Source organism: Artibeus jamaicensis, unplaced genomic scaffold (assembly GCF_021234435.1).
Source record: "Artibeus jamaicensis isolate MK-2021 breed Jamaican fruit bat unplaced genomic scaffold, CSHL_Jam_final contig_60, whole genome shotgun sequence".
In the NCBI taxonomy this organism is placed as follows: Eukaryota; Metazoa; Chordata; class Mammalia; order Chiroptera; family Phyllostomidae; genus Artibeus; species Artibeus jamaicensis.
The window spans coordinates 3,226,199-3,246,401 of NW_026521900.1; the positions used below are offsets into that span (position 1 = coordinate 3,226,199).

Consider the following 20,203-nt stretch of genomic DNA (forward strand, 5'->3'; position numbering starts at 1 on the left):
TACATGCCTGGGTTGCAGGTATGGTCCCAGGTTGGGGAGCATACGAGAGGTAACACACCAATGCTTCTCTATAGAATCGATGTTTCTCTCCTTCCCTTCCCCACTCTCTAAATATTACACAGCAGGAAGAAAGAAGGAACTCCTACCTTCTGCAACAGTGTGGGTAGAACTGGAGAATATTATGCTAAGTGAGATAAGCCAGAGAATGAAAAGTCAAATACCACATGATCTCACATACAAGAGGAATCTAATGAACAAAATAAATGAGCTAAATAGAACCAGAGGCATAGAAACATAGAGCAGACTGACAGTGGCCAGAGGGGCAGAGGGTGGGGGATAATGGTAGACAGGAGGGGAAGGGACTAGTCAAAGAACATGTATGAATGACCCACAGCCATGGACAATGGTGTGGAGATTGGCTGTGGGAGTAGGGAGGTAGGCTGGGCAGGGGAGGGCAAAGGGGAAAAAATTGGGACAACTGTAATAGAGTAACAGTAAAAAAGAAGTGAATCTAGTAAAGAGAGAGACACACACACACACACACACACACACACACAAAATCCTGTCCCAGACCTTAGTAAATCTGTGCATAAATCTGTAACATCCACAGGCTCTGAACTCTGCTTTATGCTGTCTCATGAAAGGAGAGGAGCAGCTCTGGCACTGTATGGCGCTAAGTGACACATATTATAGGGACTTACTTTAATAAGCGAATTGCATGGCTGAAGCTATCACCTTCCATTTGTACTCCTTGATGCGGAATCTCCAGATTGGACAACTTGGAAGAGAAAAACAGTTATATCACATTATCAATTTTACAAAGGAAACTACCTTTTCTAAGTACTACTGCTTATTCTCATAGCATCTGTTCTAGGGCCACTCTTTTCCAAAGTTACAACATACTAAGCATGAGTATTGTTCACACCATTTGATTTTCTGGGAACTATATTAAGTACAGTGAAACTCCAAAATGACCCAGAGCTTCTATTAAAAAATACCTCCATAGATGGCAAGTCTTCTAAATTCAGGAGATTGATCTAATTTTGTAGCAAGTCAAAAGTAATCTATAATCAATTCTAGTGGTTCCAAAGGACGTAACCTTAAAATAATACTGGTTTTCTTGTGTAATTTAATTATGTTTGAAACACTGAACAATAGTCATATCTTACTTCTAATCACAAATATTTTTTAGTTCAGAACTTTTCTGGAATACATTTTTATTTTTAACGAACTATTTCCTGTGTGAAACCCAAAAAGAAAATATTTCCAATTCATCCATTTACACAAACGAGGTACCTTTCCCCATAAGAGGATTCAGAGAGTGAGTCAGAAATATGAATGCAGGGATGAACTAAAAAGTGAGTTAAGCCCTGGCTGGTGTAGCTCAGTGCATTCAGCACGGGCCTGTGAAGCAAAGGATCGTCAGTTCGATTCCCAGTCAGGGCACATGCCTGGGTTGCAGGCTAGGACCTCAGTAGGGGTCACATGAGAGGCAACCACACATTAATGTTTCTCCCCCACTCTTTCTCCTTCCCTTCCCCTTTCTCTAAAAATAAAATTAAAAAATACATTTTATGAAGTGAATTAAAAAGATGAATGCCCAAGAACCTGTCAGTGGAATAACAGGTTCTTTAGGTATGCCAGAAAGTTACGTGATCTACCACAGAAATGCTTGCCTTTGGCAGTGTTTCTCAGGTCTTCTATGACAGACTATTTATATCTACCTTGTTCCAGAAAGGATTTAAGCCAGCCCTAAGTATTTGACTGAACCCTGCTCTTTTGGCCTTGGAAGGGCAGAGGTTTAGAAAAAGAACTCCTAACCAAATAGACAGTAGGGGTTCAGATTCAAAAGGAAGCAATGTGCAGGAGGGCTCAAAAGTGTTGTCTCTATTCTATGGATCAGAGAAATAAACATCCCTGATAAGACTAGATTTAGTTATTCACATCTCGTTATCACTTGCTTTAGACAGAAAATGTGCTTGCTTTTGTCTTTAACATGTCTTTTTCATTGAGAGAAAAAAAAAGTAGGCAAGTTTTTAAGAGTCTGAGTTCAAAAGAATATTATACAATGTTCTCACGTCTTATGTGTGCAACAAATGTAGGAGCACAAACAAGGGGGACGGAAAGGACATATGTCTATAGGTCCATGTGGGCATTACAGATACAAGTTTCTGCAATTTCTAGCCTGTGAGTAGGGGAAGAGAGACCACACAAAAAGAGAAGAAATAATTGCACTACATTGTCCCTGGGCACCAGGTAAGCCTCTTTTCCTACTGCAAAGGTAGTACTGAATGACATTCATACAGTCAATCCACATGGCCCTATGAAAAAGCCCAAGAACACAGTCAAGCTGACAGGAAGCATGGACGCAGTCTGTACACTTTAGAAGTCATAGCCAATACCCAGACATGGACATTCATCGGGATCATAGCTCTAGGAGCTGGAACACTGAGGGCCGGAATATCTATTTTAGGTTCCCATTTCTGGGCTTGGATTTCTCTGGGCTACTGATGCTCTTCGCGATGACACACTTGATCCCACACTCTCAGATCCCAAAGCCCTATAAAGTAGGGGTCAACCCATGGCCAAATCCAGGCCACTGCTGTTTTTTGTTTTTTTAAATAAAAGGGTTATTTGAACATAGCCACACTCATTTGTTTGAATATCAACTATGGCTGGTTCGCACTACACAATGATTTGAGTAGTTGTGGTATGAGACCATACGACCCACATGCCTAAAATATTTATCTGGCCCTTTACATAAAAGGTTTGCTGATTCCTGCTCTAAAGCATGAAAGTGTTTTCTAAAGTCTTCCCGGGACTATCATCATCAATTCAACTAAAATAATCCACTTCCACATTTTCAGATGTCTTAATTCACAATTATTTACAGAGGGAAGGAGTCTTACAGTAAGTAAAATTTTAAACTACAGCAAAATAATTAAGGTTTTAGTGTATCTCTTTTAGGGACTGACAAATCCTGCCTAAAGCCCTTTTTGAAAAATACAGGTTCTGTCTGTTACCTTCCCCTTTTCTTACATGTGTGGAGATCATGCTGGATTATCACAACTGTATACTCTTGAAAACCACTAATTCTACCCAAGTCTATTGTTTCTTCCTTGTGACAATAGTAAATTCAGTTTAATATTCTTTCTGACCTGCTTCTCAGAAAGGAACCCAATTTTATTAGTGTGTAAGCAATATGTATGGCTTCACCAACTCAAAACTAAGCTACTCTTTATCAACTGACCATGTCTAGCAGTTAAATAATGCAGGATACTAATTTCCCAAAGTTGTCAGTTTTTAAATTTTAACTGGAAATAATTTACTTTCAATTTCCATAAACAGCAGAAGGCCACAATTTTGAATCAGAGAAATGAAATAATTTAAGTCATTTTAAATTATTGTGTCTCGTAGTGTACATCATGAGACACTATGATTTCAAGCCCACCCCTCCCAAAATGAACAAAATGACAATCATTCAGATTGACCTAATGGAATCAATGTAGCTTTAGCAAAGCTAAAATTTTAGCTAAAAATTAGCTAATTTTCTAGGAAAGCATTTAAAAAATTACCCTTTCATATACAGAGTACCTAAAATTGTTCCAAAAATTACCTCCACTCGAAGTCCTACAAATGGCATATTTGTATCACACACAGCAACAAAATGCGCTAGAATTTTATTGAAGGCACGTATTTCTCCTGATCGTTTGGCTTTCTTAGGTTCTACTGGACATGAATCATCAGACAACTAGAATTTAAGTAAAGAACACAGCAAAAAAGTACATGTGATGCAATTAGTTAAGGCAGTTAAAGTATTATAACAAAGCTCAAGGTTAACCAAAAATTTTATTCATTGAACAAATATTTACTGAGCAAATATTGGTCTAAACAAGAGAAATTTAGTAGTAAATATTGTATATTTAACAAGCTCTCTTGTGTGAAAGGGTATATAATTAATTATTAATTAAAAGAGAAGCATTTTCAAGAAAATGTAGATAATTTTTACTTAAACATTATTGCTACCCAGTATCTTAAAGACTGGATCTTATTCTTTTCCACATTAAAAACAGTGTAAGAAAACAACAAACATAATACATACAAATTCTTTGCTCATTTCCACACGTGATCAATACCTTGCGCTTAGTACTGGCTCTAGGCTGTTTCCCGATTTTTGTACGTAAAATCAATTCCTGGATGTTGTCCTTGAATTGCTGCAGCACGAGGGCCATGACAGGGCTGTCTTCCCGTTCCGCAACACTCACAGACAGGAAGTAGTACTTGTATGTCAGCTGTGTGGGTTTATTGGGAACCTCTAACATCTCTACAACCTAAAAAAGCCCAAATCAGAAAAAAGACTCAGAGAAATATTAGGTTTGGGATGTTTTCCTCCTTCTATCAATTAGGGGTCAAAATTATAAATCTAATATTGATGTTTTTTTTCTTTAACAAGTACGAATCAATTGTGATGTCAAAAAGAAAGCACTGCTGGTAAACATATGATTTATTTCCTAAAAAATAAATCAGAGTAAAGGAGAACAATAATAATAAAAGCAACTGTAAACTACAGCAAATGGGACATTGAGGCTATTTGCATTAGGTATTCTTAATAGTCATACCTTAGCTTATAAACTGAAAAAATTTTATGCTGAAGTCCAGTGGGTCTGCTAGACTGTTTTAAAATGTTATCTATTTTAAATTGCCCTGCTGTCTCCCTTCACCATTAAATCATCCTAAGAACTCCGCTATTATGGTAGAGAAAAATGACAATACTCTCTCTTACTTGGAATTATATAAAAAACAAACCCTGATTTTTCAACTGAAAAATGTAGTCACTGTGAAGATAAGAACAAGATCTAATACTGATAGAGCACTTACTATGCACAATGTACTGTCCTAACTACTTGACAGGTGTTAACATATTTAACCCTCCTTAGTAACTCTGTGAAGTAGAATTATCTTCATTTTTCTGATAAGGGAATGGGGGAACAAAAAAGTTAGGTTACTTGCCCAAGGTCTCAGAGCTAAGAAGTGATGGATTCATGCTTTGACCCCAGAAGTTGGGCTCCAGAGACCTTGCTCTCACCCCCTATACCAGCTTATTATTTTTAAGGTATACCTGAAATTTAAGAAAAGACCCCTAAATACTTACTTAGTAACTGAAAAATAAAAGCCATTAGGCAAGACTCTTGACCAACACATTTTCCTGTCTCTCTTCCTACACCTCTCTTTTCCCTTCCCACCCTCCTTCCTACATACTCTTTTCAGAAAACTGTTTGGCCAACACCTAAGCATCACACTGATACACCTGAGGAAATGGAAGAATTAAAAGTAAAATGGACACTTCACCAAAGACATGTGGATAGCAAATAAGCCATGAAAAGATATTCAACATCATCAGTTATGAGGACAGCAGAAATTAAGACTACAATAAGATACTATTATATACCAGAATGGCTAATTTTAAAAAAATTATAATACCAAGTGCTGATAAAGGCGTGTTGCTGGTAGAAATGCAAAATAGACTGCCACACTGGACATGTTTAGCATTTTCTTATAAAGCTGATCATACACTTAACCAGATGACCTAACAATCCCAAATCTAGTTACTTATCCCAAAGAAATAAAAATTTAGCCCCAGCTGGTATGGCTCAGTGGATCCAGTGCTGACCTGCAAACCAAAGTATTGCCAGTTTGATCCCCAGTCTAGGGCACATGCCTGGGTTACAGGCCAGGGTTACAGGCCAGGTCCCCAGTAGGGGGCGCATGAGAGGCAACCACACATTGATGTTTCTTTCTCTCCCTTCCCTTAACATAAATAAAATCTTTTAAAAAAAAGAAACAAAAATTTAAGTTCACAAAAAACCTATATTCAAATACTTATAGCACTTTTACTGATAATTGCCCTAAACTATAAACAACTGAGATGTCTTCCAACTGGAGACTGGTTAAACAAACTATGGCACATCTATACCATGGAATACTACTCAGCTATAAAAGGAGTGAACTGTTATACATACAATAACATGGTCAAGGTCAAAGGCATCGTGGCAAGTGAAAGAAACTAAACTCAAAAACAAAACTAGAGAGACAGAAAACAGGTCAGTAGTCATTAATTCAAAGTGTGGGGATGGGGCTTGATTACAGAGGGGCAGCATGAGGGAATTTCGGAGAAGGGGGGTGATGGCTCTGTTCTGAGTCATGCTGACATGGAGGATACAAAACTGCATTTATTAAAACTCAAGACACAAGAAAGTGAATTTTTACTGTATGTAAATTATATCTTAGTAAATCTGAGAAAAGTATGGCAGAAAGACATTTAAAGGCAGCAAAGCTTTCCTCAGTTCTTAATTTACATGGTAGTAGTTTTTCCACTTTTGTGAATATGTCCTCCATAAGTGAGAAATATGGAGGCTGAAGAGTAACATGTATTTAATTTTGGTCTAAACTATGTTATACAAACTATTGCTTTATAATAAAATCACTGGTCATTGAAACTAAAGCCTAGCTTTTTGTTGATACTGAATAAGGTCAGAAAATAAGTTACAACCATTTTATTTTATACAAGGGGGGGACCCAAAAACCCCCAGAATTTATTTATTAAAAACGTGTGTATTTTCCCATACATGTTTAAACTTCAGTCACCTTCCATGTACTCTCCATTTGATGAAATACATCTATCCAGATGTTTTTCCACTGCTCAAAATAGTTTTTGAACTGTTTTGATGCCTTTTAGTGCTTCTGCCATTTTTTTGTTTCACTTCTTCCACATCAGCAAAACATCCAAGGAAACAAAAAAGTCACAGGAGGTGGGGTGAGATTGGGTGAATAGGGAGGGTGGGGCACAGGATTCATGCTGCTTTTGGTCAAAAACTGAACATTCAGCATGGTGTGGGCAGGTGCCCTCGTAAATCACCCAAGATGAAATGGACAAATGTGCTGAAAGAGTCTTCAAACAAAAAATCCACTGGAGCTGAATACAACCTCTCACAATGCCCACTGGCACACTGATACAGATGGGTTCCCAGAACACTCACCTAGTGAGGGAAGCCTATACTACAAGGGGCCTGCCCTCCAGAAGATAATTCTGATTTTTGTGGGTCCCCCCTTGTATATGGCTGAGTGTAAGAGGTAATGTGTATGTTCACAGGTTTGACTACTGTGTGTGTATTCTACATATCATTTCAAATCATTTCAAATATTGACTAAGCAGATAGCTGAGAACTGAAACAATAATCCTTTGTCACATGTCAAATCTAGTTCCACAACTGGTGTTTTAAAATTCAGAAAACAGGTGAAATTCATATCAATGAGATTTATCAGTTTACATAAGTAACACTAACTTAAGATATGTCAGATTACACAGGGTACTTTTTAAAGGTATCTTTTTAAAGTAGAGCTCAAAAGCTTTAAAATAATTCATTCCCACTATCTTCAACCAACAGTCCTGAATTATATTTTTCAAACACCTTAGATTATTAACCACAAGTATCTACTTGGTGTACAGAGAAATTTCTATAAGGAGGGACATGTATTTAGGGTGAGTTTATATTTCAAATTTTTGCAAATTTTAATCAATTCAAAGATCTCAAAGAAACTAACTGGAAAACACCTAGAAAGGTGAAAAAGCAGTAAGAAAGGATCTTAATATGCACTAAAGATACATGCAATCAATAAAGTGGATATATATGCCTTCAATCAATTAAGGATGAAAAAATAAAGCTCCTTCAGCCAGTCCATATTTGAAAGACTGCATCATGCAAGTTAACTTTTAATTAAAAACAACCAAATTTATCTGACATCAAAACATCTCCAATCCTTCAGAGTAGTTGTTTTCAAAATTTTTTTTTCTTATACAAAGATGATGCCTCATCCCAAGCAGAAACTAGGTTTCACTATAGGAGATCCTAGGGTGAGGAACCGGAGCATATCGTATATTCCCCAAACCCGCCTGATTATTACATAATTTCCTAGAGACAGAATTTTCCTCCCTCTCCCACCTCTACCACCGTTCTCTCCTCTCCTGAGTCAAGAATCACTATACAAAAGTTAGCTATCCAATAAAATACACTTGCAAATTATATTAAGCAATAAATCATTTAAGATACTGACAGAATTACTGAACTTGATCACCCAAGTTACACCTTGGCATACTTACAATATAGTATTGTGGAAGACGAGTAAGTTTAATGAACAGCTTATGCTTAGACAGTTTTCCAATAGGATGAGTTGAGTAATTGGACAGCTGCAATGTATCAGTGCTTATTGTAGGCAGATGTTTTATAGACTGTTTGCAACGCTGTTGTCCAAGCCAAAACCTTAATTTAAAAAAGACAGACCACATCATAAAATCATAGAATTTTCTGATTGATTGCATGCTACTGATTTATAAGTAGATAACTGAAAACCACTAAAAAGAATTAACTTGAAGTTTAATTGAACTAGTAAAAAGGACACATGACCATAATGGTGAATCATTTTTCCACTTTTGCACTGGTTTGTTAGTTCTAGTTTAAGGAGTTAAACTGCAATGTGAGTGATTTTGATTAGTTGTAAGGTGGAATTAACTAGCATTAAGGAAGAGGCACTATATTAGTTTATTATTGGAGATGACAGATTTCCTATGGTTTATAAGACAGCACAAACTAATCTCAACATCCTTTATAAAATGCCTGAAGTGTTTATAAAACATATAGAACGAACAATAAATATAAAAGTATCTCATTTTTTCTGGTATTATTGGAAATTTATAGTACCAGTTTTTGTATTGTGTATGTCATGGGTATACCTATCAGGTGCCAGTAAGTATTAATTACCTTCTTTCCCTCTTCTCAGTTATGCCACCAGATTTCACTTTGATGGTTTTTATACTATTACTTTTAGTGCTAGGATACCACATATGTGAAAAAAGGAATATGTGTAAAATAGAGTTCATAAACTATCACTGATCCACAATGATACAACTACGTAAAATAAGAATACTGAATTTAGAAACTTTTCATAGCTACATAATAATGCCACACATTCAAGCACATATCAGTAGGCTTGCCTTGCTGAACAGGGTATAGTCCAATTCAGTTGCCATTGCTTTTGTGTGGTAAGCTGCATGTGGCACAAACTGTACTAGTTGTGCCGTAAAACCATGTTACAGTAAAGTATAAAATCTGGAAACCATTTCTTTTCACTGAAAAACTTTAACTTCACAGGACTAATTGCTAGAAATGGCTACTAACAAAAGAATAAAGATAAATTTTGAAAATATACCATCCTGACTGGTGTGATTCAGTAGACTGAACACCGGCCTGGAAACCAAAGGGTCACCAGTTCAATTCCCAGTCCAGGCACATGCCTGGGTTGTGGGCCAGGTCCCCAATAAGGGGTGTGCAAGTCATAGGGGGTGCGTGAAAAGCAACCACACATTGATGTTTCTCTCCCTCTCTTTCTCCCCCCTTTTCCCTCTCTCTAAAAATAAAAATAAATAAAAAAACCTTTAAGGAAATATACCAAATAGTTGCTTTATTGCAGGTAGAAGTTAAAAATGAATGTCTTTAACTTGCTAAAATTGCTTTCAAATCTCTACTACCAGTCCCATCAACATACCTTTGTGGGACTGGTATCTCTATTATGTATGTTATTCAAAGAATAACAGAAAAGAATAACCTAGAAATAATTAAGATATACGTGATCTCCTATAATGAGCATTAGCCTCAATATAACCTAGATTAGGTAAATTAACAAACAAGAGACAAGCTTATTTGTCACATTAAAAATTCTAAATACAAGATATCATAAATAGCCCTGGCCAGGTAGCTAACTTGGTTAGAGCATCCTCCTGATATACTAAGGTTGCAGGTTCAACCCCCAGTCAGGGCACATACAAGAATCAACCAATGAATGCATAAATAAGTGGAGCAACAAATGGATATTTCATTCTTACTTCCTCTCCCTCCCCTCTCCTCTCTCTCTCTCAAATCAATAAATTTAAAAAATATATCGTAAGTACAATGTAAGTATAAATTATAAGTATATATAAATTATAAAAAAAGACTTCTTTTCAAAGTGTATATGAAATTGCTATTTTATTTTTTAATTTTTTGTTTTGTCATGACTTTGTGAAACAAAAAATTTGAGCATTAACAGGAAATTTCCTGGCTGTGGCATGCTGCGTGTGAGGGGCCACCACCCAGACCACCCAGCTGGCTGCGGGCAGGAAAATGATCAATTTCAGTTAGAAATTAGTGAAAATCTTCAGTTAGAAGATAGCTTGAGAGCCTATGGATGTCGGGGAGAGAATATCTTGCTTTCACTCTATACAGATTAAGAGACTTCTGGCTAAAATGGAGGTATAGATAAATATACTCTGCCTCCATGCACAACTACAGCAAAAATTACAACTAAACTATAAAATGAACATGACCCAGATTTGTCAGAAAATTGAGCTGTATGAAAGTCTGACAACCAAGAATTTAAAGAAGCCACTTTCATCCAGACAGGTACCTTATCTACAGTAGGTCATGCTACTAAGACAGAAAGTCAAAGCAGCTCTACCTAGTACACAGAAACAAACACTGGGAAGCTGCTGAATTGAGGAGACAAAGAAATATGGCCTGAATGAAAAAACATAACAAAACTCCAGGAAAAGAACTAAATGAAATGAAGATAAGCGACCTATCAGATGCACAGTTCAAAACACTGGTTATCAGGATGCTCAAAGAACTCATTGGGTACTGCAACACCATAAAAAAGACCACGGTAGAAATGAAGGTTGCATTAAGTAAAATAAAGAAAAATCCACAGGGAACTAACAATGGAGGGGATGAAGCTGAGAGTCAAAACAACAATTTGGAACATAAGGAAGAAAAAAGCATTCAATATAAAAAGAAGAAAAAAGAAAAAAAGACAATGGAATAAGAAACGTCTGGGACATCTTCAAATGTACCAACATCCAAATCACAGGGGTGCCAGGAGAAGAGCTAGAAATTGAAAACTTACTTGAAAAAATAATAAAAGAAAACGTTCCTAATTTGGCAAAGGAAACAGACATACAAGGCCAGGAAGCACAGAGACTCTTAAACAAGTTGAACCCAAAGAGAACCACACCAAGACACGTCATAATGAAAATGCCAAAGGTTAAAGATATGGACAGAATCTTAAAAGCAACAAGAGAAAAGCAGAGAGTTACCTTCAAAGGAGTTTCCATAAGACTGTCAGTTGATTTCTCAAAAGATACTTTGTAGGGTAGAAGGGACTAGCAAGAAGTATTCAAAGTGATGAAAGGCAAGGACCTACACCCAAGAAGACTTTGCTGAATGTTATCCAACAAAGCCATCATCCAGCAAAGCTATCATTTAGAATGGAAGGGTAGAAAAACTATCATTTAAAATGCAAAGTGTTTCCCAGACAAGGTAAAGCTAAAAGAGTTTATCATCACCAAGCCATTATTATATGACATGTTAAAGAGAACTATATAAGAAAAAGATCAAAACTATGAAAATTAAAATGGCAATAAATGCACAACTATCAACTAAATCTGAAAAATAAACTAAGCAAACAACCAGAACAGGAACAGAATCACAGATATAGAGATCATTTGTAGGGTTATCAGCTGGGAGGGGGAGGGGAAGAATTGGGGAAAAGGTGCAGGGATTAAGAAGTACAAAATAGGGGGATGTTAAGAATAGTACAGGAAATGGAATAGGCAAAGGACTTACATGCATGACCCATGGATGTGAACTAAGGAAGGGAACTGCTGGAAATAACGGAGGTACTGGGTGGAGGGAAGCAAAGGCACAAAAACTGGATCTACTGTAACAGCAAAATCAGTAAAATATATTTAACAAAGTTTCTATATTAATTGTCAATACATGTACTTTTAATGAAAAACATACACAGATTTCAAACTATCTTTTTTCTTGTAGTATTCATTCTGATTATATTTATTGAAATGTAATTTTGTCTGTTTAATAATAAAAAATTGGGGCTTTATTTTATATGTTTGATTTGTTTTTTCTGAAGTTTGTTTTCATTGCATATTATTAAAAAAGTAATGACATGAATAGATGCTTAATATCATTAGCCATTAGGGAAATGTAAATTAAAACCACAGTGAGATACCTCATCATATTCCCGAGGATGGCTATAGTCAAAGACAGTAACAAGTGTTAGCATGAATGTAGAGAAATGAAAACCCTCAAACACTGCTGATGCAACTGTAAAGTGGCACAACTACTTTGGAAAATAGTTTGGCAGTTTCTTTAAAAAGTTAAACATAAATTTACTGTATGATCCAGTAATCTCACTCATAGTAGAATGAAAATGTAAGTCCACACATAGACCTGTATGTGAATATTCATAGAAGCATTATTTACAATAGCCAAAAAGCCCAAATGTCCAACTGATGAATGAATAAACAAAATGTGGTCTACCTATTCATTGAAGTATTATTCAGCCATACAAAGGAATGAAGTACTGCTCTAGCTGGTGAGGCTCAATAGATTGAACACAGGTCTGTGAACTGAAGGGTTGCAGCTCCCAGTAGGGGGCGCATGAGAGGCAACAACACATTGATGGGTCTCTCCCTTTCTTCCTCCCTCCCCCTCTTTCTGAAAACAAAAAAAATTAAAAGAAATCTAAAACAAACAAACAAAAAAGGAATGAAGTACTGAGATATACATGCTCCAACACAAATTCTGAAACATTATGCTAAGTAAAAGAAGCCAGTCACAAATGATCACATCATTTATGATTTCATTTATATGAAATGTCCAGAAAAGGAAAATCTATAGAAACAGAAAATAGATTCATGCCTGAAGCTGAGGCTGGGAACAGGGATTAACAGTAAATGAGTACCTTTTTGAGGTGATGAAAATGTTCTAAAACTGGGTTGTGATTATGGTTGCAAAACTCGGTAAATTTACTTCAAGTCATGGAATTGTACACTTGAGATGGGTAAATTTTATGCTAGGTAAATAATATTTGAATAGTTATTTCAAAAAATTAATACCCCACGATAAATTTGTGGTAAACTGGTTATTCATCAAAGATCATCTGAGAAGCACTAAAATAACTGACAACCATGGGAACTTTCTTATAAATAAATTATGTGAGCTTAAGGTTTTTGGGGCTTAGCTTTCTGGTTTTAGGTTATATTTCTGCTAGCTGAAAGTGCCAGATAAACAACCTCAAGGTATGCAAGATGTGAATTAATCATTTAAGTATTTAAACCTTGCTTGTTGAGCCAAAATGCACAACAAATGATGCCAATCCACAAAAATTTTAGAAACTGTTATCCGGAGTAATGACTATCATTTTTCATATACAGATAAACTAAACAGCTGTCCAAAAGGCTCATGTAATATTATCTATCTACTGACATTTAAAATCATGTCCTGTTGCCCTGGTTGGCGTAGCTCAGTGGATTGAGTGCGGGCCTGCGAACCAGAGTATACGGTTCGATTCCCAGTCAGGGCACATGCCTGGGTTGCAGGCCAGTTCCCAGCAGGGAGTGCATGAGAGGCAACCATACATTGATATTTCTCTCCCTCTCTCCTTCCCTTCCCCTCTCTCAAAAAAAATAAATAAATAAAATATAAAAAAAATAAATAAAATAAAATCATGTCCTGTTAATGAAAAAATGACTTGATGATATCAAAATCTTCAAATATTTACAAAACTAAAATTTGCCAAAGGAGAAGAGGTAGGCTAAAAGATCACGAAATTAATAGATCCCACCCCTTCTCCATTTGCCAGCTTTAATTTTAATCTCTAAAATTTATTTTTAATCACTTGGAATTTTGTTTTGTTAATTTTAAAAGAGAGCTTCTTAAGAGTTGCTGTAAGGTACACTTGCATGTTAGAGTGGTAATGAAACCAACCTCACAATTATCTCTAGCTCAATTTTCAATTTGATTTAGTTTCGTAATATGAAGCATTCAAAGGATTTTGAGACAAAATGAATGACACTATTAGAGAAGCAGAAATGATAATTTTCAAAGTGCCAGCTGGTAGATTCATACTTTGAAGATTGCCCTGAGTAAGAACAAAAAAGACACTATTGCAGAGAAGACTAGATACAATAAAATTCATTGTGTAGAGTACTTAGAGAGTACTTGTACAAGAGAAAATGTGGCAAGGAACGAAAGTTGAGTGTCATGCCCTTCATACCTGTATTTGCTCTAGAGGGGAATTTAATACGAAGCACTCCCATCCTGGACCTATTCCAAGAGAATTTAGATTTAAGTACCCAAAGGTGCTCAAGTTTCAAGTCATAAACATTAAAAGTGATCAAGAGAAAATATATCTTGTCAAAATAAGTTTCCATTTTTAGTCTCGAGCTAAATAAATAAGCTTACTTAAGTTGTTGAATCCAAGGAATGATTCGTTTCATATCCTCATTCAAAGACTTCTCCATGTCATCCAAAGTGGCCTGGTCTATAAAATAAAGCATTTCATTAATTAATGGCTGACACAAGACACAAAATATCTAGGTAGCCCAAAACTTAAAGAAAATTACTGTTTTAGGCAAATAGTAGTGTTATTTTTGAGTCAGAAAAAAACTAAACTGATGTGTCATTAGGCATAAATTAAGCTAATTTGTATTCCCTCTTTAACATTTAGTGAGAGTTACAGTTAAGACAAGTAATTAATGGCAAATATACAATTGCAGGAAGAATTAAGTAACAAATACATGAATTAATTTTGCCCATATTTTAATTCCCAAAACTCTTAGTCTACTCAATATTTTTAACTTGTATGTTTTTAAAACTTACAGTATTACTAGAATTAAAAACTTAAAAATTATAAAATTTATTAAACTCCATTATAACATTTATTCCTTTATTAAATACAAATGGTCTCTGGCATAAGCAAGCACTGCTATCTAAAGATTAGTATGCTAAATGTCACTTAGAATTTTTAATGACATTAGAAAATGCTAGTAAGAGAATGTTGAACAAAAAGCAAAATATAAAATGATTTGAAAAAATAGAAAGAGCACTGCTATGGATTGAACTGCATCATTCGTATGTTGAAGCCCTAACTCCTCATGTGATGGTATTTAGAGGTAGGGCCTTAGGGAGATGATTAGGTTTAGACAAGGCCATGCAGTTGGGGGCTTCATGATGGGATTAGTGCCCTTATGAAAAAAGCCAGAGAGTTTGCTGGCTCTCTCATGATCTCTAGTGCTCTCTCCCTCTTCCTGCCATGTGACCACACAGTGAGAAGGTTGACATCTACAAGCCAAGAAGAGGGCCCTGACCATAAGGGGACCATGCTGGCAATCTGCTTTCAAACTTCCAAACTCCAGAACTGAAAGAATAATAAATTTCTGTTGTTTAAGCCACCCATTCTGGTTCTTTGTTATAAAAGCCTGAGATGAAAATAACAATGATGGCCAAGAGTAACTATTTTTTGCTTCTTCTCTCATTTTTACATGTTTATTTTCATTTGAGTATATACTGTGTTAATAATCAAGAAAACAGTTAAATAAAGTTTTGAGGAACAGACAATTGCCAGTTGGTATGAACCATAGTTAAAAGGTAATTCATAAATGTGTCAGTTACCATTTAGCCAACATAAATTTGATGTGATTCAAAGTAATGTGGCCAGTTTTCCATGAGAAATTCACGGAACAGCCTTTCTAGCCATATAACTAAAAAACCCTTTATTTTCATCAATCTATCTAGCTTAATATAAATTTCAAATGGCAAATGTGCTATTAGCAATACAAAACCATTAAGTTTCTAGTATTTCATCATTTCAGAACTCAGTAATAAAACATGTAAGAAATCCAACTTTAATTTCTACTGTATTTAATCTAGAAAAAAGTCTTTTCCTCCAGGATTCTGTACCCCAAGTTATCATAGATATTTATAGTCATTAAATTGTCTTTCAGCCAGGAATGACATGAGAATACCTTTTCATCATCTCCATGTCATCCATTTATTAGTGGTAAAACAGTTCATCTAAAAAACATCAGCCATCAACATTATTACTTTTACATAAGAGAAAGAACATGAATGTACTTCATATTGGGAAGTTTAGCCTCAGGTACAAAAAAATCCAAACTAGAGTTAAAATGGGCCCCAAAGAATAGAAGATATCAGTGAGTTATTCCTTCCATATCTACTCTCTATACTTGCTTATGCCACTCTTCTCAATATCTAATGGCAGAAAATTTAAATTTTGCTTCTGTTAAAAATATTTTTCCTTACACTGAATGACTATATCATTTAGTAACATACCGAGTCCATAAAGCATCAATTGGAACATTCCAGAATGCAAATCTACATAAATGTGTAGACACTCCGAATTATCGCAGGGCTCCAAGATGGGAACAACAAGAGCTGGAAGTGCAGTCTCTATGGAAGCTGAACAGTTAAAAATTAAAAATTATATTTCTAAGTAGTTCTAAAAAAGAGCATTTCTCTGTGACTAGAAACAAACCAACTATTGAACAATCCAGACAGAAGAAAAACATGATTTTTGCAGAACTGGAATTGTACTATTAAGTCAATTAGTAGCTCAAAAGAGTATAATCTTCAAGGTAACTTGAAACAAACATGCCTGTCTCAAATATTATGGCAAAAAAATTTCAAGATGCCTTAAAAAAGGTTTAAACAGCTCATGAAAATTTAACTTCACTAGTGAGCCAGGTTCTTGTTTTACTTTCACTCAGTAATTACAAGTAAGTTAATTTTTAGGATTTTATTTTTAATATAGTAGGAAGAAAATCATTTGTTTGGTAAATCAAATAAGTTTCATCTATGGCCAAAATATTCTCAATGCCATTCTTCATAAAAAAAGGTTTTCTGGAAATTAGGACCCATGTGTTTAAAAAATTTTTGAGAACTATTAAACATTAATGATTATATAGGAAAATGTTTTCCATCATTTATATAACTAATTTTCAAGTTACAGAAAAATAAGACATAGGCAACTATTATACACAAATTCCCAAAGCTGCCAATATTCTTGTTCTAGAATTTCACAGTATTTTTATCAGGCCCAATTAACTTTTCCCTTAGTCCCACAGGTTGGCATAACAAAGTAAGTAAAGGAGCAGAGCACTGAAAGCACAACGGTGCTGATCAGGTTGAAGTGTTGTAAAAGGAGTATGCTCTTTTGGTTACCACATTTCTCTAAAGCCACAGCACAGAAGAAAGGCAGGCAGTGAGAAGAGTGGTAATAGAGTCCCCGCCTTTAACCAGATGTGACTTCTCTGTGCTACTTGATTAAACAAGGACAGTAATATCTTGCTGTCCATGCCACGGATCCTTCAGAGGAAGAAATAACACATTTGTAAGGGTGATTTAAAAAGTAAAGTGCTTAACAATATACATTATCTATACTTCTTTATAACTCAAAGACATACCAAAACCTTTTATTATGGTTTTGCAATAATTAAAATATGTGAGGATACCACTGCTACTATCTATACAAATTATCAAATTTATAAAGCAAAATAAATTTTTTAAGGAGATATATTTAGTCAGATGAAAACAAATTGCTTGAAAATATATCTGATATATATTTGTATACAAATGTTTAAGATGCAGCTCCAGCAGAACTGTCACCGAAAAATAAACAAAATAGAACAAAAAACAGAAAAAGGCACAAACAGGAATTGCTTGCACAGTATTTTACAATTCAGAGCAGTGTGAGAAATGAGTTCATGTTTTGCTGAATTGACTATGTTAACATAATAAAAAGTACTTACAGATTTGAAGCACTGTTGCTGATTTTTAAAACTGATCTGTACTGTTAAAATTTCTAACAGGATAGAAATGTATTCCTTAAAGCAAAAACATTTTTAAAGTGTAGCAATTAAGTAAAACTAGTTCTGACAATTAGGATAACAATTATAATTTCAATCTAATTATAAAAAATGAGCATTCTTAAAAAGGTAGGGCATCAAAGTAGAACATACAACACAGTCCAAAAGACAGAAAATACTTTGATGTATATATCTGAACATATTTTATCACCAGTAATGTCCACAAAATAAAACAAACGAGGCCCTAAGCATTTAAAAGCAACCAGTGCTACGGTGTCCAAAAATGGAGAAACTTGTGAATAAAGTATAGAGGGGAGAATTCAAAGCTATGCAAGATGACAGGACTGTATACTATTTTCTCCTGTAGCAGGAATGTATATACACATATTTCTTATTTGTCCCTATCTATTTATTGAGGACGACATGAGGAATGCACCAATAGACAGTAATATAAAGTGTGAAGACTGAAGACAAGCCACTAGGCACAATTAGGAATGGCTACGTGTAGTTCATAGTTTCTGAATTGACTTCGATACCCCAATTTCAGTGCTGACAGAGCACAACCCAAGGAGAGCATCCCTGCTTCCAAGAATCAGTCAATGTGGCAAATAGGGCCACATGGCAAGTCACCTTTAGTGCCTTTCACTGCCTTTACCCAGAGCCTTTTTTCTACCCTTAAGAAACCACATCCCCTGGCTGGCATGGCTCAGCAGATTCGGCACCAGGACTGCGAAGCTGGGGGGTCACAGGGTCGAGTCCCAGGCAGGGCATGTGCCTGGGTTGCAGGCTGGATCCCCGGTGGGGGCCACATGACAAGCAACCACACATTGATGTTTTTTGCCTCTATTTCTCCCTCCCTTCCCCCTCCTCTAAAAATAAATAAATGAAATCTTAAAAAAAATTAAAAAGCAACCACATACTGCCACCTGGGCTATACAAAACCCACTGTCTGTACATTCTCCTATCCATCCCTTGAAATGCTCCATTTGGAGGGCTAGCTACTCATGTCTTCAGTTCATTCCAGTGAGGAGCTGGAAGAAAAGCCAGGGGAGAAAGGGTAACTGTATTAAGGGATTCCAAAAACAGCCCCTGGTCTGAGTAAAGATCTGATTAAAGTACGCTTTCCCATCACAAAAGGGATCAATTAAGACTGCATGAAGAGTCTAAATGCATACACATGAATTTTAAAAAGTTAAAGCATATGCCCTAAAATGATGGGTCAGAAGACCCTTTTCTACAGCTGTCCTCATTTCCAGAACTGAGAGGCCCAACCCTATATGCCAGCACTCCCCCCGCCCACTCCAAAAATAGCTTCCAAAGCACCTTTCTCTAACACTGAGGACTCTACAAACACCTAGGGCTTGCAAACCACTACAGTAGCACACTTCTACTAGTTAGAGATCTAGGAAGAACCTGGACATCCTCTAATTACAGATGAGGAGACTGGGGTCCAAAGACTCTGACTTGTTCACTTGAGCACATGGTTGAACTCAGATCTTTTGGCTACTCAAGTAGTGACATCGCTACAAAATGCTGCTAAAGAAAAAGCTTCGCAACTTACGAACAGCATACAAAACTTCCTATGTAAACATATGCTTAAAGTCTGTTTTTCAAAGTAATTTAAATATCCTCAGGGCAATTATACTAAGTTTTTTTTAAATTAAGCCTTGATTACAGATGATACTGAAGTAAACCAGAGTCTATCAAAAAATCACAAAATACTCTTTCCTGCAATCTCAACAAATGAAATTTTAGAATTTCCCTGTTTAGAAAAATTAGAAATTAGAAAAATTAAAATTGCAAAAAAATTTTTTTAAGTTTTTGTTAAGAACAAAAAAGGGGCATTTCAACAAGGGTGCCCAAACAATAGGGGAAAAATTGTCTTTTTAATCAAAGTTACTGGAACAACTGCATATCGCTATACAAAAGGATGTGGTTAGACCCTTATCTCACACCAAACATAAACATTAGCTAAAGGGAATGTGAACATAAGAGCTAAAACTATAAAACTCTCAGAAGAAAACACAGGCATACATCTTATGACCTTTGGTTAAGTAGTGATTCTTTAGGTATGACACTAAAAGTACAAACAACAAAAAGAAAAAAAGACAAATTTGACATTGTCAAAATTAAAAACTTGTGTTACAAATGATACCATAAAGTGAAAAAACTCACAGAATGAAAGAATTCTTGCAAATCATGATATATGAAAAGGTACTTACATAAAGAAATGTTATAGCTCAATAATAAAAAGATAACTAATCTAGCCCTAACCAATGGGGCTCACTTGTTTGGGCACTGTCCTGTAAAGCAAAAGGTTACCAGACCGATTCCCAGTCAGGGTACATCCCTAGGCTGTGGGCTAGGTCCCCCAGTAGGGGGCGCATGAGAGGCAACCACACATTGATGTTTCCCTCTTTTTCTCACTCC

The 20,203-nt window shown here is 35.7% G+C and overlaps 1 protein-coding gene across 5 annotated transcripts in view; it reads right to left on the reverse strand.

The window, feature by feature from the left end:
* MED14 (mediator complex subunit 14) overlaps positions 1-20,203 on the reverse strand; it is a 75,880-nt gene that overhangs the window by 31,307 nt on the left and 24,370 nt on the right. For 3 of the 5 annotated variants that reach the window (XM_053670573.1, XM_053670571.1, XM_053670572.1), the window contains exons 11-18: positions 16,242-16,367; positions 14,352-14,430; positions 14,164-14,213; positions 11,712-11,805; positions 8,159-8,318; positions 4,137-4,331; positions 3,617-3,751; positions 702-778 (exon numbers count right to left, since the gene is read on the reverse strand). In XM_053670573.1, the coding sequence (XP_053526548.1) occupies positions 702-778; positions 3,617-3,751; positions 4,137-4,331; positions 8,159-8,318; positions 11,712-11,805; positions 14,164-14,213; positions 14,352-14,430; positions 16,242-16,367 (916 nt within the window). The remainder of the gene's footprint in view (positions 1-701; positions 779-3,616; positions 3,752-4,136; positions 4,332-8,158; positions 8,319-11,711; positions 11,806-14,163; positions 14,214-14,351; positions 14,431-16,241; positions 16,368-20,203) is intronic. The other 2 variants (XM_037165347.2, XM_037165356.2) reach the window with 1 other exon arrangement.